Source organism: Chrysochloris asiatica, unplaced genomic scaffold (assembly GCF_000296735.1).
Source record: "Chrysochloris asiatica unplaced genomic scaffold, ChrAsi1.0 scaffold00168, whole genome shotgun sequence".
NCBI classification, from domain to species: domain Eukaryota; kingdom Metazoa; phylum Chordata; class Mammalia; order Afrosoricida; family Chrysochloridae; genus Chrysochloris; species Chrysochloris asiatica.
The window spans coordinates 2,591,513-2,611,549 of record NW_006408686.1 but is presented as its reverse complement, the minus strand read 5'-3'; the positions used below and the strand labels follow the sequence as shown (position 1 = coordinate 2,611,549).

General features: G+C 48.2%; 2 protein-coding genes across 2 annotated transcripts; one reads left to right on the top strand and one right to left on the bottom strand.

Moving 5' to 3' along the window:
* Window positions 1-6,764: 6,764 nt before the first annotated feature.
* Window positions 6,765-15,126, bottom strand: ZNF428 (zinc finger protein 428). The gene is made up of 2 exons (XM_006871361.1): window positions 15,051-15,126; window positions 6,765-7,276 (listed from the first exon to the last, which is right to left on the bottom strand). Exons 1-2 carry the CDS (start codon window positions 15,124-15,126, stop codon window positions 6,765-6,767), a joined length of 588 nt encoding a protein of 195 aa, XP_006871423.1.
* Window positions 13,943-14,645, top strand: SRRM5 (serine/arginine repetitive matrix 5). Its single transcript, XM_006871466.1, has 2 exons — window positions 13,943-14,507; window positions 14,599-14,645. Exons 1-2 carry the CDS (start codon window positions 13,943-13,945, stop codon window positions 14,643-14,645), a joined length of 612 nt encoding a protein of 203 aa, XP_006871528.1.
* Window positions 15,127-20,037: the final 4,911 nt, after the last annotated feature.

Sequence of the window (20,037 nt, the reverse complement as noted above, 5' to 3'; positions counted from 1 at the left end):
CGTGACAACTATGTCGAGGGCAGACCCCGACAACCTTCTGGTTAGCAGCCAAGCACTTAACTACTACACCATCAGGGCTTCTATCTTTGTCGTTGTGCAGCTGAGTGAGTTTTAACTCATAACGACCCTGTATAGGGGTTTCCAAGCTGTGTCTGGTGGGTTTGAACCACCACCCTCGTGGTTGGCAGTCCAGTGTCTACCCTACAGCACCCCACCAGGACTTCATCTGTCTTGATTAAGCCATCGTCGTTTTGGATCTGTGGCACATGTACCTGAATTGATAGACCAACGCAAGAGTGTGTGACCTATAGTCATATGCAGCCGGCTGCCTGGTTCTGTAAATAAAGTTTTATTGGCACACAGCCATGCTCATTCACTTACGTGTTGTATCCGGATGCTGTCGCATACAACGGCAGATCTGAGTAGTTCTAACACAAACTGACTTGACCGCACATCAGACCTCTTCCAGAATGCTTGTGGACCTCTTGCCTGATAGGCATAGAACCTACTCTGCATCTGGAGCCCCTGTCCTGGAGAAATGTTAGCTCCAGCACCGTGCTTTATGGTGTAGCTATTGCTGTAAGACCTGGGGGCAGAGCTAGCAAGCGCCTCACAGCTGGAGCGACTTAGGTAAAAAGCAACTTGGACTCAGTTGATCTTTACTTTTTTAACCCAAGGCATCAACTTCGGCAAAGCCAAACGTTTCATCTGGTGCTTGATTGAAAGCCAGAAGTTTCTAAGCCATATGTTTCACAATGTCCATAAAAAGACTTTGCTACTCACCTGCCTGCAGATCTAGCGCAGTGTGCGTGCTGCGACCAAGACAGACCTTGAGCTGCCCAGCACAACCTCCACTTCTGTCCTTTCCTCCCTGCACTCCCCAGAGTCTGAGCTGCCCAGCACACCCTCCACTTCTGTCCTTTCCTCCCTGCACTCCCCAGAGTCCAGAAAGCATCACTGGAGACTTTCAGATGTTGACCTTGGCCCCAACACCAGACCTCTCCCCTGAGCCACAGGAACTCCCACTTAACAAGGGTCCCTGTGATTCTGGTGGCACCCCTCCCCCGCAGCCCTCAACAACAACAAAAACAAAAGCCAAACACATTCAGGAATTCCATGCTCCATTCACTCTGTTCCAGTGAGCTGCTTGATAAGAATCCACGTGCACCGCTAATTAGCTGGGCTTAGCATCACCATTTAAAAAGAAGCCTGTTGGCTACTAACCACATAAACTAGAGATAGGGCCATAAGTAGGAACAAGCACATGGATGGCAACCAAGGCTATGGAAAACGATCAATGAAAGATTCAGAAAGGTAATCAGGCACCAGTATAAGCAGCAAAAAGCAAAGTTGCTGGGCCAAACAATTCAACTGACTTGTCAATATAGGGGGCAGTTCCTATGACTAGTTCGAGCTGCTTTACCATTCTGCCTGGCGCTGTAGCTGTACCATTATGCCGCCACCCTTCAGGCACCACATGGTGAAAGGACTCAACAGAAGTCAAGCAGGGGAGTGCCGCTACAACACTTGAAACAGCTCCCATATCCCAGGGACTTCAAATGAGTTGTACAGTGTCCGGAATGACATCTAGGTCCCAGTTTCCTCCCTGTGACACCAAGGACTTGTAGTTCATAATTCTTACTGGGTCACAGCCTCCTGTGAAAACTTCACAGACATGGAGTCTCACACCCCCAAAATGCTCATTCCACAGATTTCTGTGTACAACTTCAGGGAGTCTCGAGAGCTCCAACCCAAGGCTCCCAGGTTAAAAATCCAAGAATTGGGCAATTACTAAGTTTTATTACAACTCAAAAAACTTTACAAACCCAACTTTCATCAATATTAATAAACCTCTGAATTCCTGCAATCTAGCTACTTCTCGCCCAGTCATGGCCCGAGTCACCTAACTGCCCTGTCTCTCCAGTAGAGACCAGTCTGTGGATATGCACATTGCCCTCCATACAAAACTGTGCCGTGGAATCCCCGTAAAGAAAGCCCAGTGACCTTCCTGAAGCCCTGGAAACCTGATGATGTGATGAGTCTCAAGCCTCCACACATGCTCAGGAGCCCTTCTCCCAGGAGTCCAGCTCCATGGGCCTGCCCCAGGGCCTTCTCACTTGCCATTCCCTTTGCCTGGGGTGCTCTCACCTCCCATTCTTGAGGGGAATTACTTATTCTCTTACTTGCACTCTTCAGGAATGATCTCACATTTGTTTACGGATTATTATCCCGATCCTTACCCTGCCTGTTGCCCTCACTGCTGGCGGCATGCCCAACACCTCAGAGTAAACTTAGCTGTGAGGTTCAGAAAGTGCCCGCTCACTGCCCGCTCTTCCCATACTAATAAGTCTCGGCCTCAGGGACCCCCTGCTACACTGCTTTGTGGTGCTAGGGTTCTCTGTCAGCTGTTTCCCAGACACCCTTGAGAGCTGGCTTCAGTGTCCTGCCCATGAGAGGCGTGAATGGAAAATGGAACGCAGAAAGAACAACTCAGAACATCAAGGAGAAGTGTGGGTTTTGAAACATACACGAGTCTAAGATTTTGGAGGTTAAAAATGAAAATGTTCATCTGGGCCAAGCAGGTACCATAGTTGTGAAGCAGGCAGGTATCAAAAGGGTCCAGGTGTGAGATGCGGGTGAGGACTGTGGAAAACAGGAGTGAATGCCCATCCAAGTAGGAAGTACCCCCAACTCAGGTCTGGCAAACCACTGCCCCATGAGATCCAGATCTGACCACCGGCATTTTTATGTGAAATCTGCTCATTTTAATACTGGTAACCAACATAATTTAAATTAAAAAATAAAAATAAAAATAAAAATCTCAAGAACTCTATGGAGTCCAAATCTGATACCCCAACAACTCAGCTTAGGGCTGGGCAGCCATCATTGCTGTTTCTGGCTTAGTGGCTAAGAATGTACCTCCAGCATCCAGTTATCTGTGTTCATACCCAGATTCAGCTTCATACTAGCCGCCGTGTGGCCTACAGCCTTTGTGTCCCCCTCACAACAGTTGTAAAATGGGCATAACAATAGTCCCTTCCTCTCCAAGGATGATGGTGAGGGCTCTCTGTCCCTGTCACACTCAGAGCACAGGCTACCCTGAGACCCACTGTGTTGGCTCGAGTTGACTGACTCACAGGGACCCTACAAGAACAGAGAAATGCTCCTCAGGGTTTCTGAAACTCCATCTCCACAGGAGCGGACTGCTTCATCTTCCTCCCTTGGAACAGCTACTGGGTTTGAACCATGGATTCGGTGGTTAGCAGCCCAATGCTAAACCTGCCGCACTACCAGGGCTCCTTAGCACCTCAATAGCCTTCAGCAAATGGGTTCCAATTTCCCAGGGCTTTTATGAATTACTACATTCCATCTCACAAACTCTGTACAGTGGCCTACCAGGCCCAGTCCTCTGGCTCCTCTCTAACCTCACCTTCCACCACCCTTAGGTCCAGCCTTGTGTGCTCTTGTATACACATTCCAAGCAGGCTCCTACCTCAGGGCCTTTGCACTTCCGGGTCCCTCTGCTCTGATGTCACCTTCTGTGCGACATCTTCCCTGATCCGCTGTAAGAATTAAGGTTTTGTTTCAGCTCGGCGGGATCAGGATTCTCAATGGTTTAGCAATTAAGATGGCGTCATCACCTCCATGATGAGATCTAATAGGATGTAATCACCCCCAAGATAGGATCTGATGCCATCAGCCCAGATCTGATGTACTTATCCTACGTGTTATAAAGCCTCACTTCTCTGGTTCTGAGGCCAGATGCAATCTACAGAATTAGGCTGTATCTTGAATCAATCTCTATTGAGATATGAAAGGATAGAGAAGTGAACTGAGCTCAGAGGAACCAACTACCACCGAGATAGAAGAGCCAGTAGCGGAGTACTTTTTTTGGATCTGGGGTCCCTGCAGTGTGAAGCACCTAGATCCTGGGGAAGACTGATGCCGAGATATATGGAGATCTTCAAGCAATGCTGAGCCTACAGATGCTGAAAGACCATTCCCCAGAGCTGATAAAGAGAAAACAGAAGTTCCCCCCGGAGGCTCTCTGAATCTGGACTTCCAGCCTCTTAGACTGCGAGAGGATAAAGGTCTAGATACTAAAGCCTTCCCCTTGGGGTTATTTCTGCTGGAGCCGCACTAGATGACTAAGACACATCCCTTCACACACACACCAGCCTCCTTGTCCCCCCTTCCCTGCTTTTTCTCCACACCACTCATTACCTTCTGTCGCTACGTTTTGTACGTTTACTGTTTTATGACACTTGCTTAAATGATATTGATTGCTCTGTCTTCCCCATAATACATATAATGACCACAAAGGCAGGGATTTTGTCCACTGCTGTATCCTCAGTTCCCAGAGGGGTGCCTACCATCTATCTAGCAGCCGCTCTATACACTGTTGGATGAAGAAGGAAATAAATAACAGCTCCTACCTCATAACGATCCGATGCGATTGTCCACATAGAGAGCTTAGCCCAGGGCCCAGTCCACTGTGAGGCGTTGAGTTAATGATGACCATTACGATAATTTGGGTTCTATTCTCGAAGGTTCTGAGTTGCCAAGCTTCTATGAATCAACATCCGTAAAGCGCCTTAGAACAGGGCTTGGCACACAGAGAACACTCAGTAAACAGCAGCTATCATCAAAGTTCGGCTTCTATTTTCAAAGGAGCTTCAATGCCAAGCTTTTGTGAATTCGTATTTCCTGCCTCAGAATAAGAGCCAACGTTTTGCCTAGGCTATAAGGAATGGGCCCTCCGCCACTCTCTGACCTATCTCTACAACCCTCCTTCTAGCCACCCCTGGGCAGAGTCCTGCCTCCTCCTGCCTGGAACTTTCTTCACAACAGACCTGCCTGGCTCCCCTCTCACCTCCTTCTCTTGTAGAACTAAAACCTGCTGTCCTCAGGTCAACCTCAACTCATGGAGGCCCCATGTGCTCCCAAGGGCTTTCAGTGGCTTTTATTATACAAAAGCAGCTCACCAGACCTTTCTTTTGTGGTGCCACAGGTGGATTCAAACCGGCAACCCTTCAGTTCATAGCCATGAGCAAACCATCTGTGCCACTTAGGGACTAAGGTGCACCTGACCTAAACCGTGGTGTTTTCAATAGCCTCATAGTTGTGTCAAAGTTGGACAATGAATAAGGAAGATTGGAGAAGAACTAAGGCATTAGAATCATGGTATTGGTGATGGATATTGAAACAACAGACAAATCTGCCTTGGAAGAGAAGGATAGCCCGAGGGCTCCTTAGAAGCAAAGATGGCGAGACTTGGTCTCACTGACTTTGGACATTTTCTGAGGAGGGACCAGTCCCTGGAGAAGGACATACTGTTCGGTAAAGTCGGAGGGTAAGCAAAAAAAAACAGGAAGACCAACCCCCAACGAGCTGGATCGGCACAGTGGCTACAATACTGGGCTCACACACAGGAAAGGTTGTGAGGGTGGCCCAGGGCTGGGCAGTATTCCGTTCTGTTGTGCACGGGGCTGGCTATGGACGAGCTCACTCAATGGCACCTAACAACCACAACGACGGGGCTTCAGAGAAGACTACGCTATTTAACAGGGGACTTTCCAGCACCCTGTCCTCCCTTCTCTGCTTTCCTTCTCTCCCCCAGTTCCGTCACCGTCAGACAAAGGCTCCCTCTGATTTGTTTATGGTCTGTCTCTGCCAGTCCCCTCCCCACTCCATGGAAGGTCCTTAGGGACAAGAATTTCATTTAATCCTCTGGTCAATGCCCAGAACTGACCACACAGCAGGCATTCGACAAACACTGGCTAAATGAATCAAGGAATCATACGACCTCACAGAAGATGGTTATTCTAAGGATTCGATGATCTCCGGAAATAAACTGTGCTGGGAAAGTGGTAGCTCTCAGCATCATTAAGGAGATGTTTTATTGTTGAGTTCCTAGACGCACAATTTCCCTGCTTCAATCTGTGCACACAAAGTACTTGGACCAGCATTCGGCACCCAGGAAGCGCTTGCTGAACGTAGCTGTAATTATAATTAAAGTCTCTTTGTGGAGATTCTTAGGCAGAGAGCCCAAACTGTCCTCTCCAAAAACTCGTTTCTGCATGTGGACACTTGGCTGGCCTGCCCGGCCCAGACTCCTTTGCAGTCAGTTAGCTGTGGCCATGTGACCAAACGGCTCAGCAATGGAACGGAGATGGGAGCAGCCTGTGCCACTTTCCCAGCTGGAGCTAGAGAGAGACTCTGTCTCACGCCACACTCTCTCCTCTTCATTGTGGTCACTCAGCCTGGACTGCGTGGCTGACCACAGGGCCAAAGGGGAGCAAGCTGCTCCCCAACCTGAAACACCCACCCTGGACTATTGTGTGGGTAAGGGCTAACTGCCATTGTGTTTGAACATGTACATCGTGGGGTCCACTTGTTATCACCATTGGCCTACGGAACAGGGACAGGAGCCAAGCTTCTAGGAATAAAACACACAGAAGTCACAATGAACAGGGGTACTCAGTAAATGTTAGTTATCTTGACAATGATGACCTTACGGTGCCCAGAGGCAGGAGGGCTAAATGTCCAGGCACAAGCCTGTGCTTACACGTACATACGTCAAACACACACTAGACCAACACACACAGAATCGGGCTTTTATTCGGGCCTTCACACATCTACTGCTAAGACGACACAGATTAGCGGTACCCCATCTCCCAGGGCCACTGTGACCATCCGTATTTCCCCAGCCCCTTCCTCCCCTCCCATCCCTTCCGCCAAGCGCCCTGGGTGGGGGCCTCTTCCTACACCTCCCCCCGGGCATGTAGCATGAAGTGGCCGTGGAGCTCCCCGAGGTTGTCGAAGGAATCGTCACACTCTGTACACTGGTAGGAGCCCTCGTCTTCCTCCTCTTCCTCCTCCTCCCTCCCAGCTGGTTGGCCTTCCCCAGGCCCCTCCCCTGCCCGAGGAGGCTCTTCCTCTTCCTCCCCAAGGGCCCTGCCTTCGGGGACTGGCGCTTCCTGGGGGGCTGTAGCGGGGCAGCGGAGTCGGCAAGGTGGGGTGCCTGGTGGGGCCTCCCCAAGAGGTGGGCGGCCACAAAGCTGGCAGGGTTGGGCGGAGGGGCCCGGGGGCTGGGCTGCACGGGGGGCCCGGCGGGAAGGGCCGCCCCGGCCGCCCCCCAGGCGCTGCTTCACCTTGTAGCCAGGATCATATTCGGGATCGTCAGTGGTCTCTTCCTCCTCCTCCTCTTCATCCTCTTCTTCTTCTGAGTCCGGCTCTGAGAGTGTGTATTCTGAGTCGGAGGAATGCTCAGGGCCTGGGGAGAGACAGTGACATCACAAGACAGAAAGCATTCCCCTCCCTGAGTCCCACCCACACTCACCTCAATCTCCCTGCCTGTCCCCACAGAAGCTATGTCCAGTTCATATTTGTATACAGTATATATAGTTGGCACATGAACACTTATTAGTTTCAACCGCTGAAGCCTGTGAGCGCCCTAACTGGACGGGACAGCGTCTGTGTCTGTTTGGGTCTCCGGTTCGCCACCTTCCCACGGCTTTTTACGAGTGGAGAATATCTGAGTTTTCTGCCTTATAGAGGTTCCAGCTTTAGCAGGTTTTGCCATAGATGAACCCTCTTCATTCATTAAAGGAGCCCACACAGCACAGTGGGTTAGGTTTTGGGCTGCTAGTCAAGAAGTCAACGGTTCAAACCTACCAGGGGCTCCATGGAAGAAAGATGCGGCTGTCTGCTCCTATGAAGATTGTCTCAGGAACCCTAAGGAAGCAGTTCTACTCTGTCCAACAAGGTCGTTAGGAGTTAGAACTGCCTCGATGGCAGTAGGTTTGGTTTGGGAGTTTTTGCGCCAGACTGCAAAGCCGGTTGAACTGCAAGGTTAGTGGTTCAAGCTTGCCTGCAGCTCCTGGGAAATCCTATACAGGGTCACTATGGGTCGGAACCGACTCGACAGCACTTAGCAATAACTGGATGTAAGTTCAATGGAAATGAATCATCAGTATATAATAAATACATTTTAACAAAAGAAAACAAGGGTGTGCCCTGATCAGTTGATGGAAATTTGTGATTAGAGGCACACAGGAAGATAACCTTGCATTTCCCTAGAAGCAAGAGTCCGGTATTCGCTAGTTCAGTGTCTATAGCGTGTTCATAGAATACTGACTGCCCGAGTCAGCTTCGACACGTGGGGGCCCCACAGGTGTTAGAGCAGAGCTGTGCCCTATAGGGTCTTCAATGACTGATGTTTTGGGAAGTAGATCCCCAGGTTTTTTTCCAAGGTCCCTCGGAGTGGACTCAAACCTTCAACCTTCCTGCTGAACAGGTTAATTGTGTGCACTACCCAGGACTCCTCATAAAAAATAACCACTATAAACAAGGAGACCTGACTATATATGCATTTTAATGGTGGTGGTTGTGTGCCGTGGAGTCGGTTCCGACCCATAGTGACCCTGTACAGGGTTTCTGAGGCTGTCAATCTTTACTGGAGCAGAAAGTCTCATCTTTCTCCCGTGGAACAGCTGGTAGTTTCAAACTGCTGACCGTGAGGTTCACAGCCCGATTTGTAACCACTACGCTACCAGAGCTCCTTATGCATTTTAATAGAGGTGGTTTTATACACACACACATACACACCTAGTTAAGTGAGTGGGGTGATTTTATTTCTTGGTATAGATACCTACAAGGTCTCTAGGTTTGCACTTGGTTAACCTAGTGGCAAGGGGGTTACACATTGGGTTGTTAAATGCAAGGTCAGCAGTTCAAATCCACCAGCCGCACCATGGGAAAATGATGAAGCCTTCTGCTCCCATAAAAGCAGTTCTTCAGCCTCGGAAATCCGACTCGATGGCACACAACCACTACCACCAACCTAGAGGTTGGTGATCCAAACCCACCCAGAGTGCTGAGAAAGAAAGACCCCTCTAACAATCACAGTCAAGAAAACACTGGAGAGCAGTTCTATTCTGACACACGAGGTCACCATGAGTCTGCAACAACTCAGCGGCAGCAGGTTTTATACATAACCATACCTGTACCTGTTGGTGTTTCCTGCGGTCATGTTGGGCCCAACTCACAGTGACCCGACGCACAACAGAACAAAATGCTGCCTTGCCCTTCTGAACTCTCCCCCAGATTGGTTGTGGATCAGACTGCTGTAGTCCACCTGATTTTCAGCAGATCTCCAAGCCTGTCTCAGCTGGAAGCTCTGCTGAAATCTCTTCCGCATCCCAGCAACATGAGAGCTTCCACTGACACATGCGTGGTAGCTGCAGGTGGGCGCAATGGCCGGAAGCCACACCGGGATTGCTCGCATGGAAGGCGACAATTCTACTGGTGCACCAGTGCCCTCGATGGATGCCACTGCCATCGACTCTGACCGCAGAAACCCTACGGGAACGGGGAGAACGACCCCACAGGTCTCCAAGGGCTGTGATCTTTATGGGAGCAGACTGCAACCGCTTCCTTCTGTGGGGTGGCTAGTGGGTTCCAACTACTGTTTCTGTAGGACGCAGACGTTACTGTGATGACTTGGGATATGTTTCTTATTGTGTGTGCCATTGATTTGGTTCCGACCCTTAGAGACCCTGTATAGGGATTCCAAGGGCTGCTGGTGGGTTTGAACTGCCAACCTTGGTTTGAACTACCAATCCAGTGCTTATCCTAAAAACTGAGGTTAAAAATAGCAATTGGGAAAGATCTAAAGTCGACTGGCGAGGAGCAATGACGTCAGGTAGTAATTGTGTAGAGCGCACACAGAAAGACAGTTGGGCCTCGAGACCGAGGTGTGGGAAAACTGTCCAGAGCCCCTCTTAGACCTGAAACAGCCTGTGTCCATGCTCACCCCCTCCCATCCTGGGACAATGCAGCCTGGGACCCTCTTGCTTCGCCCTCACTCACACGGCCTTAGGGACCAAACCCCCAAACCTTACTTCCTACCCTTGTAGGTCCCTTTGGGCTCCTGACTGATCAACATGGTGGGCAGGCACCTCCACCTCAGAACCTGTGCCTCCCTCTCTGCTGATGCACCAAAATTCCCTCCCTCCCACCTTCTTAGTGACACTCTGCCCACAGTGTCCAAGCACCAACCCTTTCCTAGACCTCCTTCCCCCGCTAACTTGGCTTTTTCTTTCTCATCCGCAGGCTTACTGTACACAGTGTGTTGGTCATTGCAGGGGCCCAGCACCAGGTCTGACATAAACACGAAGCTAGATCCCTCACAGTGCAGCGAACAGCTCTGTCTTCCCTGGGGCCCTCACGCGTTCTGTGCCTTCTCCTGGGGACATCCTCCCTTATTGCCCCTTCATCCTTTAGAACTTGGTATGAGGCCCCCCTCCTCCTCCCAGGCACTACTTGTGACCATCCACTGTTCCACCCTGAGCCCCAGGGTTGTGGTCCTTGGTATCAGTCCCACTCAGAACAATGGGTGGTAAGTGGCTAAACACCCTCCCTGCAGCCCTCTCTTCCTCGCTCCTGCCTGTCCACAGCCATTCTACAAGGGATATTCCTCTGCCTGCAATGCTCTTCCCTGCTCTGTCTTCCGGGAGACAGTCCTCTATGAAATCACCACTTCTGAGGCCCAGCTCCCCCTTCACTGCAGCTTCCCAGTAGAAGTGTGTCCCTGACTTCTCCCCAGGACCTCCCCTGTTACTGCCCTGATCACCCTGGAGAGGCTGGGGCCATTTGGGCTCCAGTTATTGAGAAACGTTCAACCATTTAAGGAGGTACAATATGATCAACAACCACTGGTACTGAAGGGAGAAATCCAAGCAGCACCAAGGCATAAGTGAAAAACAAGAGCTCATGAATTGACAGAAAAGTCTCACCAAATGGATGCAGCACTGGAGACGCTCACTCATTTATGCCAAGAAATGTGGTATAGACAGCTAGCTACCTAGCCAACCAACTAGAAGAGATCCATCTTCATGCCCATTCCAGAGACAGATCCAAGAAAACACAAAATCATTAATATCACACTGTAACGGACTCAATTCTGCTCCTCAAACTATGTGTCAACGCAGGTGGGCCACGCTGCTCGGTGGTTTGGCAGCTATGTGATGATTCCCCCATGATGTGATCTGATGTGATAAATCTATAGGATGATCAAAGGTGGCAGCAACACCCTTCACCTTACAGGAGATCAAAGATGAGTGAAGCGAGCAGAGATAAGAGAGACATAATACCACCAAGATGGAAGAACTGAGAGCAAAATGCATCTTTGGACCTGAGGTCCCTGCACTGAGAAACTTACATCCAGAGGCCCATTGATGCCAAGATACATGGAGCTCTCCAAACAATGCTGGGCCTACAGATACTGATGGGAGACAAGGACCTTCTCCTAAACTGTGAGCCAACAGAGAAAGAAAACTTTCCATTACAGTTGGCACCTCCCGTAAGGATTTACACCCTCGGAAACCCTGTACAGGGTCGCTATGGGTCGGCTCCGACTCGAAGGCACTTAACAACAAGAAGCCTCCTAAGAGAGCGAGGTGGCTCTGTAGGATGAGCACTGAAATGTGACCCACACGCTCAGCAGTTCAAGCCCACCAGCTGCTCCTGGGGAGAAAGGAAGGCTTTCTGCTCCTATAAAGAGTTCTAGCTTCGGAAACCCTATACAGGATTGCTAGGAGTTGGAATTGAACAGATAGCACTTAACAGCGACATCGACAAGCCTCTAAATGGTTAGAGGCTTTGTCAAAGCCAGCCCCTTATGCGATGTCTGTTAAAGCAGAGCTAGAGGTCTCACATACACACACAAAGAAAATTTTTCTGAAGATCATCAAAAAGTTAGTGCAGCAGTATATCAACATGGAAATGCCAAAAGTTCAAGCCAGAGTCATGCAAGGATGTAGAATGAGGGATATTACTGATAGCACTATTGATGTCAGTTAAATCTTGGCTGAAAGTCAAGATTACCAGAAAGATATTTTGTTGTTATTGTTAAGTACCATCAAGTCAGTTCCAATCCACAGCAACCTTGTATAGAATTTCTGAGGAGCGGCTAGTGGGCTTGAACTGCCGACCCTGCAGTTCAACATGACTTTGCAGTCCGGTACATTAACCCACAGTCCCACACCAGGATTCCATAAAGATGTTTAGCTGTGCTTTATTGACTATGTAAAGGCTTTCAACTGTGTGGATCATGACAAGCTATAGATAACATTGTAAAGAATGGGTATTCCAGAACACTTAACTGTGCTCATGAGGAACCTGTACATAGACCAAGAGGCAGTCATTTGAATAGAATAAGGGGGGTTGCTGAATTGTTCAAAATCAGTAAAGGTGTGCATCAGGGTTGTATCCTTTCATTAAATCAACCTGTATGCTAAGCAAAGAATCTATGACTAAATGAAGATTATGGAATCAGGATTCAAGGAAGAATCAGTTAACAGTCCATAATATGCAGAAGACACAATCTTGCTTGCCGAAAGTGAAGAGGACTTGAAGCACTTTAGGATAAAGGTAAAGAACACTAGCCTTCAGTATGAATTATACCTGAATGTAAACAAAAATCCTCACAATCGGACCAATAAGTAACATCATGTTAAACTGAAAAGACTGAAGTTGTCAATAACTTCATTTTATCTGGATCCGTAATCAATGCCCATGGAAACAATGAAATCAAATGACATACTGCATTAAGCAAATCTGCTATGACACATCTCTTTATTAAAAAGCAAAGATGTCTCGTGAAGGTGCCATGGAATTTTCAATCACTTCATTGAATGTGAAAGCTTGACAATGAATTAGACCAAAGAAGAACTGATGCCTTTGAATGATGAGGCTGGTAAAGAACACTGAATATAAACCCCCCCTAGAAACAAGGATGGTGAGGCTTCATCTCACATACTCTGGACAAGTTATCCTGATAAAGGACATGACACGTGGTATGGTAGAGGGTCTATGGAGAAGGGCAGAGCATCAACGGAATGGACTGATACAGTGGTAGTAACAATGACTAGACACGACTCGGTTCTGTTGTACACGGGTCAGGTTCACAACGACTCAGGTTAGACTCAACAGCACCCAAAGACAAGATGGCTTCCCCATCTGACTGGGACCCCTCCAGAGCAGGTCTAGCCCATCTAAGGGGTCCCCAGAACTGCTGAGCACAGGACTTGTAGATCTAAATGGACAAGGGCAGCCCCCAGGCCCTGCCTGTCTCCCCTCCTCCTCCAGATCTTTCCCTCTGTAGTTCTCCCCTGGAGCCACCTTTTGGCTGAAGGGCTGTAAAACCCAGAGCCCACAGCTCCAGCCCTGGGCTAGGCCCCGCCCCCACCCCCTCCTCCTCCCTGAGGTCACATGCCTGCCCTGCTCTTCAATGTCCACTATGACTTCACCCAGTTGGTCTGTGAAAGGCAAGCAGGTAGTGGCCCACGGCTGCCAATTCTTTCATGTCCACTGTGACTCCCAGCACCGCAGTCCTTTTGCGCCCACCATGCCCTCTCCACCTGCGAGACCCTCAAAGGCCGGCATGCCTCCAGAATCCACTGGACCTTCTGTGCCCATCATGTCTCCTGGGACACCTGGCTCCTTGCAGACCACCATCCCAGCAATACCCAACACATCCTCAGCTCCCGCCAAGTCATCGACAGCCCCCACCTCCGTCATGAGCCCAAGCAGTTCCAAGTCCACCAGATCAACAAGTATGAAAACGCCTTGTAACCAACCCAGCAACAGTTCTAGGGTCAGGACACCCAGTCGGGCCAGTACCGACACCAAGGCCAGCCATGACTCCAGGGCCAGCAAAGCCAACGGGACGAGGCGCCAGCAGCGGAGGAGCACGCAAAGCAGGGGTCGAACTCCCGGCAGAAGGAACAGCCGCAATGCCAAGAGGGCCCCCAGCAGGGCCAGAGCCGGCATCCCTGGCACAGTGAGAACTCCGACTTTCCAGCAAAAGCACCCAGGGGGGCGGAGTCAGAGCCGGCCTGGGACCACCAGCCAGGACAATGACAGCCAGCCTACAACTATGAGCACTGAGAAGAGTTACAGCCCACCAGGGGCCTCGGGTTTGGGGAGCAGTTCTAGGGTAGCTGCCACCACCAATAGGGCCAAGAGTTACAGTCCCACTCGGGCTGCCATCAAGGAAGAGAGCTACAGCCAGTCTCCACCATCACCCAGGCGAGTGAAAAGTTACAGTCAGATGATCACTCCCAGCAGGGAACGGAGCTACAGCCCACCTAAGCTGTCCAGCGGCGTGATGAGTTACAGCCAGACACGTTCTCCCAGTGGGACCCGAAGTCGCAGCCGGTCTAGGAGCCCCAGCCGGACCCCAAATCGCAGCCAGTCTAGAACCCACAGAAGGACCCGAAGTCACAGCCGGTCTAGGAGCCCCAGCAGGACCCCAAGTCGCAGCTGGTCTCGAACCTCCAGAAGGTCCAGAAGTCACAGCCGCAACAGGACCCACAGCAAGTCCAGAGGTCACAGCTGGAATAGATCTCATAGCAGGGAAGGAAGTCATCCCCTGATGGGTTCCCCCAGCCAGACAAGAAGAACTAGCCAGTCTAGAACCCACAGCAAGGGGAAAAGCCCCAGCAGGGAGAGAAATCATAGTTCATTTCAAGCCTCCAGCAGGTCTAGAAGTCCCAGCAGGGAGAGATACTACAGCCAATCCCAAACCTCCAGCAAAGACAGAGACAGCAGCCGATCCAGAACTTCCAGCCAGGAGATAGACCCCAGCCCATCTAGAACCGCCATCAAGAAGAGGTATTATCGTCGAACAAGGACCTCCACCAGGGAGACGCATCACAGTGGATCTAGAAGCCCCAGCGAGGAAAGAAGCCATAGTCACTCTAGAACTCTGAACGAGAAGAAAGGCCGCAACCACTCTAGAACCCCCAACAAAGAGAACCGTCACACCCACTCTAGAACTTCCAGCCAGGACAGCAATCAGAACCTACCTAGAAGCCCCCAAAGTTCCACATGGAGGAGATCCTTGAGTAAAACCAGGAGTCCCAGTGAGAACAAAGCCCACAGTGAGACAAGAAGCCCCTCCCCATCAAAAACTCTCAGCAGAACCCAAGATCCAACGCAGGATGGGCTTCCTGCGGACCCCATATTGTCTAATACCACTTTACCTGGGGAAAGATCTTCGTCGTCTTCTTCCAAGCTGGCGTAGCCCCCGGTCTCAGCTGGCTCACGGGTCTCTGTCATGGCCGGGCGAGGGGACAGGAGACGGGAGCAGAGGAGCAGCTAGGCAGCGTCCCTCCCCGGCCAGCTCTCCAGAGCCGTACCTCCAGCCACAAGGTCTTCTCCGATGCAGACTTGGCAGGCTGGGAGGGGTACTTATGTAGGAAAAAGGAAAGGCCCGTGGTGACCCAATAAATTTTTACATAGCAACTCCCCACGACCCAGGCCCAGCTGTGTGGTGAGTACATGACAAAGGTAAAAGCTGGCTGTAGTTTCCGGACTACCTACAAGGCCTTGGTTGAGCTTGCCCATCCCTGCTTCTCTGAAGGCCTTCATTTCCCCATCTGGGCAACAGAGCTGTCCGTGGTTCTTATTATTCACATTTCAAAAAGTTTGCCATGGGCAAATTGGAATCAAAAGCAGAGCAGGGCCCTGTTGCCAACTAGTAACCCTGAAATGGCTGACCTATGGGAAGGCCTGAGGTTGGGCGAGGGTCCAGAGTGGCAGTAGAGGGTACGAGTACGGATTACCTGGTGTAATGGTGATATACCAGTCAGAAAGTTATTTCAACCTTTCAACAAAGGGGATGGCTGCATTAGTCTGACGGAGAGCCCAAGTTCTGTGTCCATTTCTCTCTTGATTAGGAAGGTCAGTAGGCTGCAATCCTCAAACTGTCACTTTGGGATGTGTGGTTTCAAGCAGAGGACTTAAGGTTGTGGCTGTTTTTTAAATTTTTTATTGTGAATTGAGTGAAGGCTTACAGAGCAGATCAACAGTTTTATGTCCAACAAATCATACACTCGGCTTCACTACATGGTTGCGACCCCCTCCATGTTTCAATAGCTAATAGCGTAACCTCTAGTCACTTTAATTATTACATTCCTCCCTGTGTCTCCTGCTACGTTTATCTTTCCTCTGCTAGCCTCCCTCTTGTATAATGCCTGCCCTGTTACCCATGTTAACATGTGTCTACCCTCTAGTTCATGAATAATCCCCCATTCCCCGCCATAACCATCATAGATTATTTTGTAATCAAGAAAACCTTTTTTAAACAAAACAAAACACGTTTTTACAAGGTTGGTCTCACACAATGTTGGTCCTTTTGTGGTGAGTTGACTAATTTCACTTAGCATAAAATGTCTTCCCGTTTCAACCATGTTGTGAGGTGTTTCAGATTCATCATTATTGTTCAACATTGTGTAGGAGTCCATTGTGTGTATGTGTCAAAGTTTGTTTAACCACTCTTCTGTTGATGGGAATTTACTCTGTCTCCATCTTTTTGGTCTCTAAGAGACAACATCGAAGGATCCAGTTTTCTTAATCATGCTGCTCTTTGTTTATCTTGAGTGGTACATCTAATTCATTTACATGCAGTGTAATTCTCAGTAAGCATGAATTGACTGTTATTTTTCTGTGTGTTTTTTGTGTTTGGTGCTGCTAGATTCTTTGTTCCATATGATTTTCTATGCTGAGTTCATTTTGTTTGTGGGTTTTCTTTGCATTTTCACTCCTGTTGTGTTAATGTTTACTAAATCCTTCTGATGTGAGGGGTATTATTTTTCTATCAGGTTACCCTGTAATTTATTAATTTCTTCCCTGCTTAAAACAGTTTGTTTTATCTTAAAATCTACTTGGCTTCCCTGCCATTTGTAAATTTTGTATCTATTTTGTTGTTGTTAAGTGCTGTGGAGTCGGTTCCGACCCATAGCGACCCTGTACAGGGTTTCTGAGGGTGTAAATCTTTATGGGAGTAGAAAGCCTCATCTTTCTCCCACGGAGCGGCTGGTAGTTTCAAACCGCTGACCTTAAGGTATTTTTGCTTTATAGTTGACTTCATTATATATGGTTATCTCTGGTTCCCAATTGTCAGTCTTATAGGAGTCCTGGTGTAGCGCTGTGGGTTAATGTGCCAGACTGCAGAGCTGTTTGAAATGCAAGGTCAGCAGTTCAAGCTCACCAGATGCTCCTTGGAAACCCTATACAGGGTCGCTATGGGTCAGAACCAACTTCACAGCACTTAACAACAACAACAGGTTTGTTTTACTTTAAATACTTCTATATCTGCCAAGAAATTTGGAAGACAACTATTTGGCCAACTGATTGGAAGAGATCCATATCTACGCCCATTCCAAAGAGAGGTTACCCAATGGAATGCAGAAATCATCGGACAATCTTTTTGATATCCCATGTGAGTAAAGTTTTGCTAAAGGTAATACAGCAACGGCTACAATCATACATTGACAAAGAACTTCCTGAGGTTCAAGCCAGATTCAGAAGAGGCCGTGAAATGAGGGATATCATTGCTGATGTCTAATGGATCTTGGTTGAAAGCAGAGAATATCAGAAAGATGTTTACCTGTCCTTTATTGACTACGCAAAGGCTTTTGAGTGTGTGGATCATGACAAGCTATGGACAACATTGTGAAGTATGAGTAATCCGGAACACTTAATTGTGCTCATGAGGAATCTGTACCTGGACCAAGAGGCAGTTGTTCAAACAGAACATGGAACACTGAGTGGTTTAAAATTAAGAAAGGTGTGCGACAAGGTATTCTTTCACCATACTTATTCAACCTGTATGCTGAACAAATAATCCAAGCAGCTGGGTTATACAAAGAAAAACGTGGCATCAAGATTGGAGGAAGACTCATTAACATCCTGCGATATGCAGACGATACAACCTTGCTTGCTGAAAGTGAAGAGGACTTAAAATATTTACTGATGAAGATCAAGGATCACAGCCTTTGGTATGGATTGTATCCCAATGTAAAGAGAACAAAAATCCTCACAACTGGACCAATAGACAACATTATCTATGAAGAAAAGATTGAAGTTGTCAAGGACTTCATTCTTCTAGGATCAACTATCAACACTCAAGGAAGCAGCAGTCAAGAGATCAAACGACATATTGCATTAGGCAAATCTGCTACACAAGACCTTTTTAAAGTACTGAAGAGGAAAGATGTCAGCATGAGGATTAAGGTGCGCCTGACCCAAACCATGGTATTTTCAATAATCTCATATGCATGCAAAAGCTAGACAGTGAATAAGGAAGACCAGAGAAGAATTGATACCATTGAGTTATAGTGTTGGAGAATATTGAAAGTGCCATGGACTGCCAAAAGAACCAATAGATCTTCCGTTTTGGAAGAAGTGCAGCCAGAGTGCTCCTTAGAGGCCAAGATGGCCAAACTTCGTCTCTCATACTTTGGACATATTGTCAGGAGGGTCCAGTAGCTGGAAAAGGATATCATGTTTGGTAAGGTGGAGGGTCAGAGAAAAAAGAGGAAGACCCCCAATGAGATGGGTTGGCCAATTGGCAGCATTGATGGACTCAAGCGTGGCAACAGTAGTGAGGTTGGCCCAGGATTGGGCAATGTTTCGTTCTGCTGTGCATAAGGTCGCTATGGGTCAGTACCGACTCAATGGCACTTAACTTTAACTATATGTGGATGGTGTTGTTATATACGTTCATCTCAGGTTGTTGTCTGCTATTGTTGGTTCTAGTGCAAAGAACACCCTTTAGCATTTTTTGTAAAGTTTTTCTGGTCATTACAAATTCCTTTAATTTCTATTTATGAGGAAATATCCTAATTTCACCATTATATTTGAGGGATAGCATTGCTGGGTATATGATTCTTGGTTGACAATTTCTGAGTTTTGTACATGTCATCCAATTGCCTTCCTATCTACATGATTTCTGCTGAGAACTCAGAGCTTAGTCTTATTGGTTCTCTTTTGTAGGTAACTTCATTTTGCACGAGCTTCTCTAATGTTGTGTCTTGGTGAATTTCTTTGGGGATCTATCCTGTTTGGGATTGGTTCAGCTTCTTGTATGCTTACCTTCTTATCTTTCATGATGTTAGGGAAATTTTCTTCCAAAAACTCTTTGATAAGTTTTCTCTGTACTTGTCTCTTTCTGTTCTGGAATTCTGATCACTCATAAATTGTTCCTCTTCATGGTTTCCTACATAACTCTTAGGCTTTCTTCTAGCATATAGTATTGAGAGATGTTTCTTCAAGCTCACTAATTCGGGCTTCCTTTGCTTCCCATTTATTCGTTTGCTCTTTCAATGTGCTATCCATTTCTGAGCTCTTAGTACTAATCTTCTGGATTTCTAATTGCAGGTTTTATATTATTTCAGAATTTGTATTTATTTTGTCTGTTGGTTCTTGTAGTATTTTCTTGAATTCTTCTAAAGTTTCTACTGGGCTCTCCTTACTTTCCTACATGTACAGATCCTTTGAAGGGACCAAATTAGCATTCTTTTGAATTCTTTTTCAGTTAGTTCTATTACCTTTTCTTCCTCAGAAATGTCTTCTGGCTCTGAATCTTGGTCATGTGTTTGAGTCATTCTTTCTTGGTTCTTTGTGTGAGCTAAAATTGTCTGTTGTCTCTGGAGCATTGTGAGATTGTCGTATTTGTAAAAACCAGTGCAGCTGTTGGATCCAGAGGGGAGAAGTCTCTTGGGGGGCTCCTGCAATTCAAGGAGCTCATAAGGTGGTTGTGAAAAGGATGTGATAGCAGTGTGTCCTAGATGGAGTTCCTATTGGCCTTGGTGTTATCTATGTTCTGGGCACTCAATCTGGAAGTAGTTCATGATGGCCCTTGATGGAGCGGAGCTGGTTTCAGTATCTGCTAGGACCATAGGGAAGCTGGAGGTAGGGTAACTGGCTAAATGCTGACCTGGTGGCCCTGGCTTTTACAAGTCTGGAGCCAAGCCCACCTGGATCCTGGCACTAAAGTGGCACATCAGAGTGGTACAGGTGACCCCCACCTCCCAACCACAAGGCTCCGAACTCCTGGAGAGCAGGGTCTGCGCTGGGGGTGAGGGAAGGTGGCAACTTATCACACTGCTGGCCACCAGGTGAGCGTGGGGGGGAAGTAGAAATCACACCTTTCCATTGCCTGCACGAATCTGCTCTGCCAGGTCT